Source organism: Rhinopithecus bieti, unplaced genomic scaffold (genome assembly GCF_001698545.2).
Source record: "Rhinopithecus bieti isolate Rb0 unplaced genomic scaffold, ASM169854v2 scaffold_42772, whole genome shotgun sequence".
Lineage (NCBI taxonomy): Eukaryota > Metazoa > Chordata > Mammalia > Primates > Cercopithecidae > Rhinopithecus > Rhinopithecus bieti.
In genome coordinates, this window is record NW_016818842.1 from 2,687,706 (window position 1) to 2,704,126 (window position 16,421).

The window sequence follows — 16,421 nt, forward strand, 5'->3', positions numbered from 1 at the left end:
GGCCGCCCGGGATGGCCGTGGCACCGCTGCGGGGGGCGCTGCTGCTGTGGCAGCTGCTGGCGGCGGGCGGCGCGGCGCTGGAGATCGGCCGCTTCGACCCGGAACGCGGGCGCGGGGCTGCGCCGTGCCAGGCAGTGGAGATCCCCATGTGCCGCGGCATCGGCTACAACCTGACCCGCATGCCCAACCTGCTGGGTCACACGTCGCAGGGCGAGGCGGCCGCCGAGCTGGCGGAGTTCGCGCCGCTGGTGCAGTACGGCTGCCACAGCCACCTGCGCTTCTTCCTGTGCTCGCTCTACGCGCCCATGTGCACCGACCAGGTCTCGACGCCCATTCCCGCCTGCAGGCCCATGTGCGAGCAGGCGCGCCTGCGCTGCGCGCCCATCATGGAGCAGTTCAACTTTGGCTGGCCCGACTCGCTCGACTGCGCCCGGCTGCCCACGCGCAACGACCCGCACGCGCTGTGCATGGAGGCGCCCGAGAACGCCACGGCCGGCCCCGCAGAGCCCCACAAGGGCCTGGGCATGCTGCCCGTGGCGCCGCGGCCCGCGCGCCCTCCCGGAGACCTGGGCCCGGGCGCGGGCGGCGGTGGCACCTGCGAGAACCCCGAGAAGTTCCAGTACGTGGAGAAGAGCCGCTCGTGCGCACCCCGCTGCGGGCCCGGCGTCGAGGTGTTCTGGTCCCGGCGCGACAAGGACTTCGCGCTGATCTGGATGGCCGTGTGGTCGGCGCTGTGCTTCTTCTCCACCGCCTTCACCGTGCTCACCTTCCTGCTGGAGCCCCACCGCTTCCAGTACCCCGAGCGCCCCATCATCTTCCTCTCCATGTGCTACAACGTCTACTCGCTGGCCTTCCTGATCCGTGCGGTGGCCGGAGCGCAGAGCGTGGCCTGTGACCAGGAGGCGGGTGCGCTCTACGTGATCCAGGAGGGCCTGGAGAACACGGGGTGCACGCTGGTCTTCTTGCTCCTGTACTACTTCGGCATGGCCAGCTCGCTCTGGTGGGTGGTCCTGACGCTCACCTGGTTCCTGGCGGCCGGGAAGAAATGGGGCCACGAGGCCATCGAGGCCCACGGCAGCTACTTCCACATGGCTGCCTGGGGCCTGCCCGCGCTTAAGACCATCGTCATCCTGACTCTGCGCAAGGTGGCAGGGGATGAGCTGACTGGGCTCTGCTACGTGGCCAGCACGGATGCGGCGGCGCTCACGGGCTTCGTGCTGGTGCCCCTCTCCGGCTACTTGGTGCTGGGCAGTAGTTTCCTCCTGACCGGCTTCGTGGCCCTCTTCCACATCCGCAAGATCATGAAGACGGGTGGCACCAACACAGAGAAGCTGGAGAAGCTCATGGTCAAGATCGGAGTCTTCTCCATCCTCTACACGGTGCCCGCCACCTGTGTCATCGTTTGCTATGTCTATGAACGCCTCAACATGGACTTCTGGCGCCTTCGGGCCACAGAGCAACCATGCGCAGCGGCCGCGGGGCCCGGAGGCCGGAGGGACTGCTCGCTGCCAGGGGGCTCGGTGCCCACCGTGGCTGTCTTCATGCTCAAAATCTTCATGTCACTGGTGGTGGGGATCACCAGCGGCGTCTGGGTGTGGAGCTCCAAAACTTTCCAGACCTGGCAGAGCCTGTGCTACCGCAAGATGGCAGCTGGCCGGGCCCGGGCCAAGGCCTGCCGGGTCCCTGGGGGCTACGGCCGTGGCACGCACTGCCACTATAAGGCTCCCACCGTGGTCTTGCACATGACTAAGACGGACCCCTCTCTGGAGAACCCCACACACCTCTAGCAACACAGGCCTGGCGCGGGGTGGCTGCTGCCCCTCCTTGCCCTCCACGCCCTGTCCCCTGCACCCACTAGAGACAGCTGACTAGCAGCTGCCCAGCTGTCAAGGTCAGGCAAGTGAGCACCAGGGGCTGAGAACCAGGGCCGGGACCCCGTGAGGCTCATTAGTGGAGATGGGGGTCTCCCCTAATGCGGGGGCTGAACCAGGCCGAGTCCCCACAGGGTCCTAGGGGAGGATGTGGAGAGGAGGGGGCAGAAGGGTCCAGCCGGAGTTTATTTAATGATGTAATTTATTGTTGCGTTCCTCTGGAAGCTGTGACTGGAATAAACCCCCGCGTGGCACTGCTGAGTCCTCTCTGGCTGGGAAGAGGGGAAGGTAAGAGGGTGAGGGCCCTGTAGGAGTCTTTCTTGTAAGCAGAGCTGGCGGTGGGTGCTGACACCCCCCAATCAGGAGGAAGTCCCCCCAGAACAGCTGTGCATTGCAGGAGTCCCAGACACCATGTGTGCGTGTTTTCCCCTCCCGCCCGTCTCTCTGCTTCCAAATGGAGACAGGGACGCCTGCGGGATGTTCAGGGAATCCCCCAGGGTGACGCTGCCACCTCTGGCCCCAGGGAGTCCAGTCTGAGGCTGTAGATGAGTTTTCCTTCTCTGGGACCTTGCTCTCCTCACTAGCGTGTAAAGTAAGCATGTCAGTCTATGTCAATGTTGTCATGAGGGCCTCCTCCCTGGGGGCTTGGAAATTTGCTGGTGTGTCTGCCTGGCTCCTCGGGGCCTCCACCAGGGCAGCCCCAGCCCGCTCCCTGGCATCTCCAGGTGGGGTGAAGGTGAGGCTGGACTGGTCTGTGGGCCTCTGGGTAGTACAGACATGCACGCGGAGTTGGGAAGCCCTTGAGTAGAGTGGGAATTGGGCTCCTAGCTCCTAAGCTTGTCAGATTTGAGTTGCTGACGGCAGTGGTGGGAATGAGGCAAGTCGGGGGCTGTGCAGAGCTCCACACTGGGGCAGGTATGGAGAAAGGTCCCGTGTCCATCTGCGTGCTGGGGTAGCTCAGGGTTACTAGGACCTGCCCTGTTTCTGTGGGCTGGGTAGCTGGGTACATGTGGAGACCCCTATTGGCTTTGGGTGGGACCTCAGGGCCCCATCTTGGCTGTTATGACTCTAGCCAGGTGAGGGTCTTAGTTACTACTGTCCCTGGGTGCCTACTACACACGGCTGGCATTTGGTGTCAGTGCCAGGAGATCCCAGAGGTCCAGCCCTGCTGCCAGCCTCACTTTAGAGCCACGGGGAGGCTCCAGGAGGGGAGACGCTCAGGTGCTGAGGTTGAATGGTGAGGCGGAGCCCCATACCCGGGGCCTCTCGGGCTGGAGCACTGTGCCCTACCCCAACCACCAATCCCACAGGGACAAGAAAATGCAGTGAGAATCAAACAGGTTGGGTCAAGCTCCCAGGAGACAAGACTATCGTGGGCTGAGGGGGTTAAGGGGTATCCCTCACCACAAGGAGCAGCGGTGCCCCAGGGAAGCTTACAGCCCTCGCACCTGTTCTTAGGCTGTTTATTGCTCGGGGAACGCCCTCTCCATCTAAATCCTTCCCTTTGCACAGAGCGCACATTAAGTAAGTCCCCATGTGCCTTTGACCAACAAAGCCAAATGACCCTGCCTCCTTGTAATGCTGCAGGTGAGGGTGTTTTTTTGTTTTGTTTTTGTTTTTGAGGCGGAGTCTCACTCTGTTGCCCAGACTGGAGTGCAGTGGCATGATCTCAGCTCACTGCAAATTCTGCCTCCTAGGTTCAAGCGATGCTCCTGCCTCAGCCACCCGGGTGGCATCTACCACCATGCCTGGCTCATTTTTGTATTTTTTTGTAGAGATGGGTTTCACCATGTTACCCAGGCTGGTCTTGAACTCCTGGCCTCAAGTGATCCACCCGCCTTGGCTTCCCAAAGTGCTGGGATTATAGGCGTGAGCCACCACACCTGGCCATGTGAGGGTCTTTGAGTGGGAAATAGAATGAGCTCGTTAGAGGCAGTGAAGTGCCCACACTGGGCATGGGAGGGGCAGAGGCTGCAGGGAGCTGGGCTCACAGGCAGTGTAAGGGAAGATGGGAAGGGCCTATACCAGGGCAAGGGCAGCTGGAGCAAATGGAGAGGATTCCAGAGACTTGGGAAGAGCAAGGCAGGCGGGTTGTGGGAAAGGCAGGGGTAGGATGAGCATCCAAGGGCACCCACCTGCCCCTTCTTCCTTGCTGTCAGTGGCCATGTCCTGCTCAGCAGACACCAGCCTGGTGCTGGTTTCCAGGGCAGCTGGGATGGGAGCGCAGAGAGGCAGTGCAGGGTCAGGACAGGCCCCAGGGGGCTCTGCTTTAAGGCCAGAACCTGGGAGGGAGGGCAGGGCCCTGACAGCTTTCTCAGCCCTGGAAGATGCTATGGAAATAAGTCCCAGGCCCTGGAGGAAAGGGAAAAAGGAAACACAACCCTCTCACGTGATCCTGCTCCACCCCACCCCCCACCCCCCGCCCCGTTTCAGATGGGAAATGTTTAGATGGCTTGGCTGCTGAACGCATAGCCAGGCAGTTTGAGGCCAAGCTGGAGTTGAACCCAAATCTGCCTCTAGAGCTTTTGTGCGTTCCACACCAGGGATCCCATTAGGTCCTGGTGGGGAAAGGCAGGGTGTATGCCTTGGCAAGGTTATGTCCCCAGAAGCTGGGCAAAGCGGGTGGGGAGTAGACAAACGCCTCTCCCACTGCCAGACCTCTCCCCACACCCGTTAAAGAACGCTCCAGGGCCAAAAAATACCTCGAAAACCCACACGTGCTGGCATGTGCATCGAGTGCCTAGGACCAGGCCTTTCCCTTAGTGGCCCTGGCACCCGGTATTTGGGTCTTCAGAGTGCGGCATCACACACCTGCAAGCCTCTTGGGAGGCTGACCCTGTCCCTGTGGGTCTGCGCTTGTGTGTGGTGGGCCCGAGATCCTCCTGCTCCCAGGAAGTCGCCCCCCTCAAGCAGCTCTTAGACATAGCAGTCCCAGATGTTGAAAAGCCAGGAGGCCCAAGGCCGGGGTTAGGAGAGCGCAGTTACCGGGAGGCGAGTTCCCCAGGGTCCTCGAGAGATGCCCTGGCCGCTGGCCAGCAGGAAGAGGTGCCCCCTCTGAGTGGCTCTGTTGGAATCCAGATGCCACCTCACTGCCAACCAAGTCTACTGACCGTGTCCCCTCCCCAGAGACAAAATTTGAGGAGAAAGAAGAGTGTGCAGGACAAGGACAGGCCTCAGCTGACTCCCAGGTCATGACTCAGGCCCATCTTCAGAGATGAGGTTCCCATGCCCCCATTTGCATCATCAACGTGAAGTGGCTGCCCCACAAGGTCACAGCCTGGTGAGGCAGTGGCTGAGTGTGCTGAGACCAGGACATGACCAGAGGTGACCACCCCAAGGCAGTATCCTAGTGTGTGCCTGGGAAAACTACCGGAGGAGCAGGACTTCACAGAGGAAGGCTGGGAGCCCTGAGTGTCACTGTCACCCTGCAGAAAACGTCCAGAGGGAGCACGGCTCTCTTCTCCAAAGCTGGAGGCCGGAGCGGACAAGCTGTGCAAATTCAATTTGCTGTTGAGGCAAGCCCGCTTCCTCCAGGCAGGACGAAAATTCCCTGAGTGCTCTGTGTAGGCCCTGGCTTGCCCATGCTTACCAAGGCTGCAAAGCCACTCAGCAGCAGAACCTGCACCCAAGGCTCAGGCCTCAAAGGTTCTTCCCATTACACCAGTTTCACCTCGTTCAGCTGGTCAGGAACTGGCAGTTTAATTTCTCAGTACCTGGGCCCACAGCAGTGGCTCAGCAAAATCTCTGTATTCCATTGGCGGGTGGCTGCCTAGCAGCACCCTACGCACATCAGCCAGTCAAACTTTAAAGGATAAATGAAGGCATAAATAAAACAAGATTAGACGTGGTAGAACCGTCAAAGCTGAGTGCAAGGGAATTCATTATACTTTTTCACTGTTTCTGTGTGTGTTTGAAATTTTCCTTGAGGCCGGGCACGGTGGCTCACGCCTGTAATCCCAGCACTTTGGGAGGCCAAGGCGGGCTGATCGTCTGAGGTCAGGAGTTCAAGACCAGCCCGGACAACATGGTGAAAACCGGCTCTACTACAAATACAAAAACTTAGCCAGGCGTGGTGGCGTGTCCCTATAATCCCAATTACTTGGGAGGCTGGGGCAGAATTGCTTGGACCCAGGAGGTGGAGGTTGCAGTGAGCTGAGATCATGCCACTGCATTCCAGCCTGGGTGGAGTGAGACTCCGTCCCCACCAACCCCCAATTTTTTTTTTCCCCTGAAGAAGGTTTTCAAGTGGCAGGAGCTTCCCCATAGTGAAGGCTTAAAAATCTATTTTCACCCTAATTCCTAGTTTCAAATGAAGTTTTTCGGGGTTTTAGATGGAGACAGGGCCAGGAGAGGCTTGAAAGGAGTATTTCTTTCTCTGGTTAAGAACACTGAGAGGCCCTCTGACTCTAGAGGCCAAGCCTTCAGAGGACCTGGCTCCAAGGGTCAGTGGGAAAGCAGCACTCAGGACAGCACTACCCCACCCCCACCCACCAAGAAAGAGCATGAAGAAACAGCCACCAGAATGGTTTCTTCTTTATAAACACAAGTACATGAGGTTTATTTGAAATTCCAATTTATTACAAGTTCACCCTATAATGGGGCCCTTCCTCCTTGAAGACAATAATAAAAAAACAACAACAAACAATTCAGTTGTCACTGAAGTGGGAACACAGGATTCTCACTATGAACAAGAACAGACTGGATGTAGGAGGCAGGGGAAGCTGGCGGTGGTGGGGTTATGAAGCTGTGATGTCAGTGCCAACTCCATGCCTAGAGAAGGGACGGTAAACTACCCAGCAGCCCTGGAGCAATCCCCGTCGTCCTTGGGGGGGAGGACGGAGAAAGCAGGGGTCACACTCCGCAGTTTAATATTGAGAGGCTTGATTCTCATGTTCTAGGAGCTGCAGTCCCCTTGGTGGACTTCAATTTAAATAGGTACAGAAGAGCTTGGGTGCTCAAAATTTCCAAATTCAAAGGTGATAAAAAAGAAAATTAAACCCTGTTTTGTACTTTTATCAAAATCCATCATAAAAGGGAAAGAAGACTACAAAGTTTTGCCTAAATATAACAACTAGAGCTAGACTGGTTGTGGGACGGGGCTCTCAGAGCTTCTCTGCCACTCTCTCCTCCCACCCTCCACCGACACTGACCACTGGAATCTTCATGTTCTTGAGGAGTTCCAAGTTGAGATCAGAAAGGGCATGGGAGGCAGCAGACGCAGCACCGCCCCACCCCGCTCCCGCCCCCTCCCCCAGTGTTGCTGCTTGCCTCAATGAGCCTCCAACCCAACTGCTCTGCAGGAGAGTGGATGGGCTGAGGGAGAAGCCAGGGAAGTTAGAGCAAACACATTATCATAGAAACTGTACTGTACATGTGCCAAAGCGAGATGTCAGGAGTATCTTACAAGATGTTCTTTATACAATATCACTGCTGAAACAAGCAACTTTTAATAACTAGAAAAGTCAATTTAAAAAAAAATTAAACATTTAAATTCTTCCTGCTTTTTTTCTGCTCCCCTAAGAGCTTGTCTGGTATGTGGGTGGGCTGGGCTCCAACACCCCTCTGGCCAGATCCATCAAAGTAAAGGTTATATGCATGATTATAAGCAGGACTCCAGTCTCTAAGTGAAGTGCCTTGGTTTTGTTTTTTGTGGTTTCTTATTTTTATTTTTTTGGGGGAGGGGAGCTGTCACAAAGAAGGGGAGAGAGATTCAGGAATGGCTCCAGGACACGTCCCTTTACTCTGCCAAGATCAACTCAAAAGACCACAACTGTTTCATGATGCTGGTGAATACAGAATTCTGTATGGCACTCACTGATACTGTCACCTGAGAGGAAGACGGGGAAGAGACAGAGTATGGGCTTAAAGAAACAAGACTGTATATAAATACAGATTAAAAAAGAAAAATCGCCACCATCTCCCCTGTCGGCCTGATTACCCCTGATCCTGCTATGTAACACAGCAATCCCTCCCCTGGAGACCAGAGGGGCTTGGCACTGTGGTAGAAGCCAGAGTGAGAGGGGCCTTAGGAAAGAAGGCAGGAATAGGAACTGGGTTCACCAGAAAAGCTAGACCCTCAGACTCTTCCTGGAAACTCTCAGAAGGGAGGGTTATGGCCCTCTTCGTCCCTTAATATTTCTGGACAAAGACCACCAACCCAATATCAAGCCCTATAAAGAGCTGTTAGAAAAACAGCATAAGCTTGGGATGATGGGCGCTTCTGGACTCCCTGCGATCTCTTCCGAGTTCTCGGTCTTCCTCTCTCACCTCCCTCCCACCCTCCCTCGCTGTCCCCCCACCTCAGCTCCCTTACCACAGCCCTGCCTCTCTACTTCTTCTGTCTTCGTCCCCTGGACTGTCCAACGGGCTCTGGCTCACTGTCCCCTTCATCTTCAGCAAGCCTATCAGGAAACTTCTTGCGCTTCCTGCGGACATATGGGTGGCCAGGAAGGTGTTTATGCAACAGAGCCACTAGACACTGTTCTGTCTTCGCCATGCAGCTTAGCACATGGCTGCCACGGCAGTTGTAAACCTCAGCATTGGTAAACACTTGCTTCATGTCAGTAAGAAACTCCTGCACAGAGCGGTAGCTCCCACAGGAACATTTGTTCTGCACTGTCTGAAAGTCCATGGGGTGTGTGATCACATCATAGTAGTCCTCAGCCTCATCTCTGGTCACAGGCTCCCTGTGGAAAAGAACCAAATGGAGAATCTGCATAGCCTTGACGGCAATGCCCATGCTAAGACACATCCTGAAAAGCAAGGGCTTGGCTGAGAGCCCCTCAGGGGCTCTGGAAGCTTTTAGAACCTGCCAGGCCACTACTCTCCCCTGTACCTGAGAACACAGCGCTCACCTGAAGGGCCAGCTGAAGCGGTACTTCACGATCTTGTGGAGGATCTCTTCACACTTCTGCAGCTCCAGGCTTTGCCTCCGGGAGCTCCGCTTGGTCTGAAGCACCTGGCAGGAAAGAAATAACAGTGTTATTATAGATTCAAGACAGGAGGAAGAGTGCACAGGGCAGAAAATAAGTGTATCTGCTCAAAAAAGGAAGAGAATTCAATTATTTCCTTGGTGCAGAGGTGCTGAAACCTTCTGACATTCAAGTCAGGGAGCACCCTTGGCCCAGGTGGCAGGCACCTTCCCAGCAGTCCACTCGCTCGCCTCCCCCGGGGCCATGGCAATCAAAGCAGCAGAGAGCAGGCAGCAGGGGCCGTCTTCACCAGCAGTCCTATTGGAGGTCAGCTGAAGGGGGCTACTGTCAACAGGACAATAGCTCTCGAAGAACAGGTGGACCTGGGGTTACAGTGACACCATGGAAGGGCATCAACAAGCCACTGCAGAAAGCCAAACAGGCTATCTGGGTCACCAGCAGCCAATTCTGTGGGGTGCCTCTGGGAAGAAAAGCAAGAGGTCCAATTCCCTTCCTGGGCTCTTCTACCGTAGACATGTGAGGGCTAAGTGGGTACAGAGAAAAGGGGCGGGGCCTCCATTCCAGGTAGCCATAACAAAGCTGTGACTCAGAGCAGAGGCCACAGAGCCCAAGGGGTGAAGGCTGGGCAAACCGAGCATCTTCTAATGCCCTATGATCTCCCAAATGGCCTGCCTTAAGCCCCTAACTCCAATTTGATCTGTCAAAACAAGCACCTTTTCAAGAGTTTCTTTTTTGTTCTTCAAAGCTCAAGTGAGATCTTAAACAACTAAAATTACATTGGTTAAGGAGCAGAGGGGAGGGTAATGTCCCTCCCATAACAACTGTCGACTCAACAGTAAGTGAGGCTCCAACATTACTGACATTCCCACAATGAAGACCCAGCCCCTCTGAGCCCACTGGAGACATATGGATACTATTTTTAAATCTTAATAAGTTGCAGGCTGCCCGCTAACTAGTTTGCAGGCTACAGCAGGGGAATGCCGGACATAGCTGTTCCTGGAGGCCCCGCTGCTCCTGTCTGCCTACAGACTCACCCATCTGCCTCCCTAGCCTCCCAAGTTTGGGAACAAGGAGGGGGGGAGGCTCCCCTCCCACCTGTTGCCTGATGAATTCCTAATTGCTGGGGTTGAGAATAAGAAACAGAAAGGTTAGAGAAGGGATGATAAATAATTCTCACCAATTCATCCACCTCAGTGTCATCCACAGGTGATGCCTTCGGCTGAGACCTCCTGGTAGAGTGTGGCTTCTTACCCGGGCGCCGGCCGGACCTTGCTGCAGGGGGGATGACGCTGTGCTTGCCACGGATGGTCTTTCGAGGTCTCACTGAAACAAAAAATAAGGATTCAGCACAGAACAACCAAAGGTGAAGGGAGGAGCATCTTCGAAATGGGGGAAAGGGATGCAGGGAGAATTCTTTTCCTGGACAAGGAAAGCAGTGGCTTCGTTTGGTTTTAAGGTGCTCTTGTTATTTTATCTTGCCTTACCTACAGGACACACTAAAAGGCAGTTGCAGCAGATGAAGAATGGGTGCTTTTACTGCCAAAGCCCTTCAGAGGGCCAGGTCCTTCAGTACTACTGTCCTGCCTCAGTTCTGCAGTTACTCCCAGCCATAAGGCCCCTGCAGGAATCAACTGTAAACTCTTACTCAGGAAAGGCATTTGCTAATAGGTCAGCCTGGATTTCCCACAGCCCAAGCTCAGCCTGAGCAAGTGGATGTATTTACACGTGAGATGGAACTGGATTGTAAAACAGACCCTGTGATGGCCGGGAGTGGTGGCTCACGCCTGTAATCCCAGCACTTTGGGGGGCTGAGGCGGGCAGATCACGAGGTCAGGACATTGAGACCATCCTGGCTAACATGGTGAAACCCCATCTCTACTAAAAAAGAAATACAAAAAAAATTAGCTGGGCATGGCGACGGGTACCTGTAGTCCCAGCTACTCAGGAGGCTGAGGAAGGAGAATGGCGTGAACCCAGGAGGTGGAGCTTGCAGCGAGCTGAGATCGCGTTACTGCACTCCAGCCTGGGCGACAGAGTGAGATTCCAACTCAAAAAAAAAAAAAAATAGCAGATCCTGTGTTGTAATTCCCAGAGTTATTCTACACTCACCATTAGAATCTTTTCAGAGAAAAGGTGGTACTTCCATGAAGGACCACAAGGCTGCCTCATCAAATACAATTTAGGGCTAGTCCCCTCCATAGAGACCTGCCCAGGGTCGCCAATGAGAGAATAGAGAACACAGGCCGGGCGTGGTGGCTCACATCTGTAATCCCAGCACTTTCGGAGGCTGAGGCGGGTGGATCACCTGAGGTTGGGAGTTCAAGACTAGCCTGACCAACACGGTGAAACCCTGTTTCTACTAAAAATAGAAAAATTAGCCAGGCATGGTGGCACATGCCGGTAATCCCAGCTACTCAGGAGGCTGAGGCAGGAGAATCGCTTGAACCCAGGAAGCAGAGGTTGCAGTGAGCCAAGATCACGCCATTGCACTCCAGCTGGGGCAACAAGGGTGTAACTCCATCTCAAAATAAATAAATAAATAAATAAATAAATAAATAAAATAAAATAAAATAAAATAAAATAAAATAAAATAAATACAAAGGCACTAAGACTACTTGTGTCTCAGGTTTACAACAGGTGCTCAGCATCAAGCCAACCAGCATTCCTCAGTGAGCCCTAGGAAACGATGCCATGAGGATTAGCTCCAGGCTTTCCATCACCTTCCCTTGGGGAGTAGGGAGATGACACTGGACACAGATAAGGGTCTAGGAAGGCAGTGACACGAAGTATCGAGAAACACTACTTTCCATTCTATTTCTAGATCACAATAACCCTTCCTTGGCTACTTCAGGGTCTCTAGCTCAAGCCCAGGCTAGTAAGAAAAGGTAAGAAGCTGATACTTCGGTGCTACAGCCTTGAGCTGCACTGGGGAACCACATCTTTGGTGATCTGAAAGATAGAGTTGACAAAAAGCTCTGAAGTACCAAATACTTCCTAGATCCTTTTGGCAAGTAGAGGCTGTAGAAACCTAGAAAAACAATTCCTTGGAAAGAGAGCTACAACGTAGAAGTGGAAAGCAATCACTAGCTTAAAAATAAAAGAATCAGACCAGGCATGGTGGCTCGCGCCTGTAATCCCAGCAGTTTGGGAGGCAGAGGCAGGCAGATCACAAAGTCAGGAGATGGAAACCATCCTGGCTAACACGGTGAAACCCCATCTCTACCAAAAATACAAAAAATTAGCCAGGCGTGGTGGCGGGCACCTGTAGTCCCAGCCACTTGGTAGGCTGAGGCAGGAGAATGGCATGAACCCGGGAGGCGGAGCTTGCAGTGAGCCAAGATCGCGCCACTGCACTCCAGCCTCGGCGACAGAGCAAGACTCCATCTCAAAAATAAATAAATAATAAATAAAAAATAAAAGAATCCGTATACTACTAGTTCAAGACCAGCCTGGAGAACATGGCGAGACCCTGTCTCTACAAAAAAGCTGGGCATGGTGGCACGTGCCTGTAGTCACAGTTACTCAGGAGGCTGAGGTGGGAAAATTGCTTGAGCCTGAGAGATCGAGGATACAGTGAGCTGTGATCATACCACTGTGCTCTAGCCTGGGTGACAGAGCAAGATCCCCATCTCAAAGAAAAAAAAAAGGAAAAAAAGAAAAAAAAAATCTGCTCCCAAGTAACTGACTCTGACCAACAGAAGATATCCCTGAATGCAGGACTGAAGGGCCATTTGTTCACTTACCCTGGGATACCTGAAAAATCAGGCGTAGTGAACAAACAAAAAGAGCCTGTAAGAACACGAGAGCTTAAGGTGTCCCACATCACACTTCTGGAGTATGGGGGGAAAGTGGGAGGACAGGAGAAGATGTGCAAGCCCAAAGTCGTCAGGGTTTGGCAGTCTCACTATAGTAAGAGACTGGTCGTGTCAGGCATCCAGTCTCTCACTCCTTATACCAAGTATGACCATTCAGAGCTGCTATGATCTTGGGAACTGAACCACTGCTTCGAAAGCTCGTTAGAATTTTGATCTGTGGTCTGTTTTCTACAAACCTCTAAAGACAAGTGTGTGGGCCAGGTGCAGTGGCTCACACCTGTAATCCCAGCACTTTGGAAGGCCGAGGCAGGTGGATCACTTGAGCTCAGGAGTTCGAGACCAGCCTGGTCAACGTGGTGAAACTCCGTCTCTACTAAAAATACAAAAATCAGCCAGGTGTGGTGGCGGGTACTCGGGAGGCTGAGGCAGAGACTGAGGTAATCTGAGGTCATACCACTGCACTCCAGCCCAGGCCACAGAGTGAGACCATCTCAAAAAAAAAAAAAAAAGTGTATTCTGGAAAGAGGTAGGCTGTTAAAAGAAAGGCTAGACAAGAGGACATTAGCCACGAACACAAGACTCTCCAATGGTCATAAAAAATGAACATGAGAGAATGAGAGTCAATGTGGTGAACACAAAAGATGATGCCTTTTTTCCTACAGGCATCTAGTGAGAACAGATCTGAACCTTCCTAACGTCCTTCCCCCTAAGCCTTCAAACAATCAGTCGTCTCTTTTTAAACCAGCAAAGCTATAGCCCTGCACACTGCAGGGAGGAGAAAATCACTGTAATCAGAGAGAAAAAGTCACTCTCTGAAAGCAGCGATAAAATAACAGCCAAAAGAACTGTTAGGAGATGGCAATGGGCTGAGATCTTCCTTCCCCACTGTCCCCGTATGCCGAGGAGCTGAGAACCAGCAGCCTTGGCATAAATATACTTGGGACCATGAATTCTACTGAATCTTAGAGCAAGTGGGCTGATGTTACTGAGACCAAGCCACCTTCCCTCCTACCAGGCAGGTAGTTAAATGCCATCTTGGAAACCCATTTAAACCCATAGCAGCTAAGTTACGCCACAGTCACAACGTGAGAGAAAAGGAAGAGAGCAAGCCGGCCACATTACCTACTGCCAAGCCAGCCTTTCCAAGCGTTCCAAGCTTAGAAGACTGTGAAATCAACTACAAAGGAAGACAAAATACTTACATCGCAAACCAGCCACCTCATAATCTTCTTCCTCCTCCTCCTCTTCTTCCTCCTCTTCCTCTTCATCACTCTCATCATCTTCACTGTCCTCAGAAGCAGACTCTTCAGTATAGTTCCTGTGGGTAGAAAAAATAATGTAGGGAACACAGTTGTAGTCCAAAGTGGTCCTAAGAAGGGTTCAAATCCCATAGGGATCAGGAAACTTCTCTTCACAGACTAGATATGTATAATGTATGACAATACAGAGAGGGAACCTGAATGTAAGCCAGGAGAGTTTTTCACAGAAATGAAAAACGAAGTTTCAACAGCATGCCTCCTTCTGCCAGGCCACAGATAGTTTGGACAAGATACCAAAGGCAACAGAAATCAAGACCAAAATGCAATCCTACCCTTCCCCACACAAAGCAATACAAAACACTATTTCTTTTGTCTCACAAAAAGAACCAGATAATGTAACACATCAGGTACTAAAAGCTGTCCCCACCTCTGAGGTGGACTGAAAGAATAAACAGAGCCCAGACAGGTGTGACTTCACCTTGATGGCCCCCTTCCAAGAGCTGAAACAGCTTGCAGATGACCATAACATCAAAGCAGTGGTAATCCCAGCTCGGAACAGCTGGTCCAAAGCCCCACCATTTCAGAGCAACATATCTCATCTCTTAAGTGCAGCTGGGATGGAGTGCGAAAGAACCTGCTAATACTGTTAAGGTGGGGTCAGGATCAAACAGCTCTGCCCTTTAGAAGGAAGCCCAGGCCGGGTACAGTGGCTCATGCCTGTAATCCCAACATTTTGGGAGGCTGAGGCAGGTGGATCATCTGAAGTCGGGAGTTCAAAATCAGCCTGACCAACATGGAGAAACCCTGTCTCTACTAAAAACGCAAAATTAGCAGGGTGTGGTGGCGCATGCCTGTAATCCCAGCTACTGGGGGTTAAGGCAGAAGAATCGCTTGAACCAGGGAGGCAGAGGTTGCAGTGAGCTGAGATTGCGCCATCGCACTGCAGCCTGGGCAACAAGAGCTAAACCCCGTCTCAAAAAAGAGAAGCCCAAGCCAGAGTGCCTATAAGCTGCCCATTTTACAACCCCAAATTTCAATGTGGGAAACAACAGTATTATCTTGGGCAAATATAAGGTGTCTCCTCCTCTTTACAAGGGCCTGTGTTTGGCCTTATTGAGATTCGGGTAAAAAACAAAGCATGACCTCTACTCTCAGGGAATTCATAATCTCATGGGAGACAGACATGTATAAAACCAGAGACAAGATCCATGCACCAAAATACTATTTCAGAGAATGAAGGTTTAGCTGGAACAAAGAGGAGAAACCATGAAGCCTAAGGATGCAAGCACTTTTCAAAAGAGCAGTGAAATGTCAGCAAAGTCATGGGCAATTTACCCACTGGGAATTCCAGGCAGAGAATGCTCCCAGCTGGGAGAAAGGCATAAGAGGAAAGAATGAACAATAAACAGTCTGTAACAAGCACACAGATATGGGATCTAAAGCTAATTGAAAACCCAGGCTGGTGTTGTGTAAGAGTCTCAGAAGTGAGGACAGGAGTTGGGACTTTATTCTAGAGGCAAGGAGAAGACTGTAAGTTTGTGATCAGGAATGTGAGCAGATCGTTGCCTTGTGCACAGCATTCTGGTATCGCAATAGATGGGTGGATAAGAGGGGAGAAGACGTGATATAAGAAAGAGGAGTTGAGAAGCCACCAAAGGCTTCAAAGAGATATTCATGTTCAAGTTGACACCCAAGTTATACTCATGATAGGGAAGAAAACATTATGTATGGGTAAGGAAGGTAATCAATGTGAGATTTTTAGCAATGGGTGATTGCAGAAGTAATCATGAAGACACAGGAAGTGGGCAACAGGAGGCTAAAGGCAGAGAGAGAGATTTCATTACTTGAGAAGAAGGTATGGTCAAGAAGACAGAGAATGTGGCTGGCAGTGAAAACTAGAAATGTCAACATTCAGCTAAAATTAGATCAGAGTCCTCTGAGCTCCTATTGAAGTATTGTAAATGATCAGGTTCTGTTCCCAAAAGATGAACTTAAAGCTCCTTAGACTCATTCTGTTTGAATAACTCAAGCTTAATTATAACAGCTACTCATACTTATTCAATTATTTTTAAAAGAAAAGATTCTCACCTGCCACGGGAGTTGCGCCTGGCAGTAGCAGGCTGGCAAGCTGGGCACTGCCACTCACCATCTGGTACTTCATAGAGGGCCGGCCTCAGACAAAACAGGTGGAAGGCTTTATTACACTCATCACACAAGATCAATTTGTCATCCTCACCTGCAAAGAGATAAATGTGAATAGCATTGTTGGGAGCACAGCAGCAGTCAATGAGCTGTAAGGAAGAGGCAATCACCCTACAATTCACGGCACACGAGAAGACATGTTCCATAGAATGCTACCCAGCTGCTGTTTTGTAAATACAGGCATTTTCTAAAAAGAAATGTAGCATAACTTAGACTACAGACAATTTAGGAATCAGCTCTCCTAATTTATATCCCAAAACCTACCCATGGCTAAGACAGGACAGTTAACAATTACTAAGAGGCACAAAAAACCCAAGTGAGAGCAGGAAATTTTGCTGCTCT

General features: G+C 52.0%; 2 protein-coding genes across 2 annotated transcripts in view; one reads left to right on the forward strand and one right to left on the reverse strand.

Moving 5' to 3' along the window:
* The first annotated feature begins 6 nt into the window (after positions 1-6).
* Positions 7-2,125, forward strand: FZD9 (frizzled class receptor 9). Its single transcript, XM_017857596.1, has one exon. It carries the CDS (start codon positions 12-14, stop codon positions 1,785-1,787), a length of 1,776 nt encoding a protein of 591 aa, XP_017713085.1. The 5' UTR covers positions 7-11; the 3' UTR covers positions 1,788-2,125.
* A 4,269-nt stretch (positions 2,126-6,394) lies between these two features.
* The window catches only part of BAZ1B (bromodomain adjacent to zinc finger domain 1B), a gene marked incomplete at its 5' end in the record, with an annotated part of 74,298 nt that continues 64,271 nt past the window's right edge, over positions 6,395-16,421 (reverse strand). The window contains 6 exon segments of the mRNA XM_017857654.1: positions 6,395-7,698; positions 8,185-8,557; positions 8,726-8,829; positions 9,981-10,126; positions 13,821-13,936; positions 15,966-16,113. Of these exon segments, the coding sequence (XP_017713143.1) occupies positions 8,200-8,557; positions 8,726-8,829; positions 9,981-10,126; positions 13,821-13,936; positions 15,966-16,113 (872 nt within the window).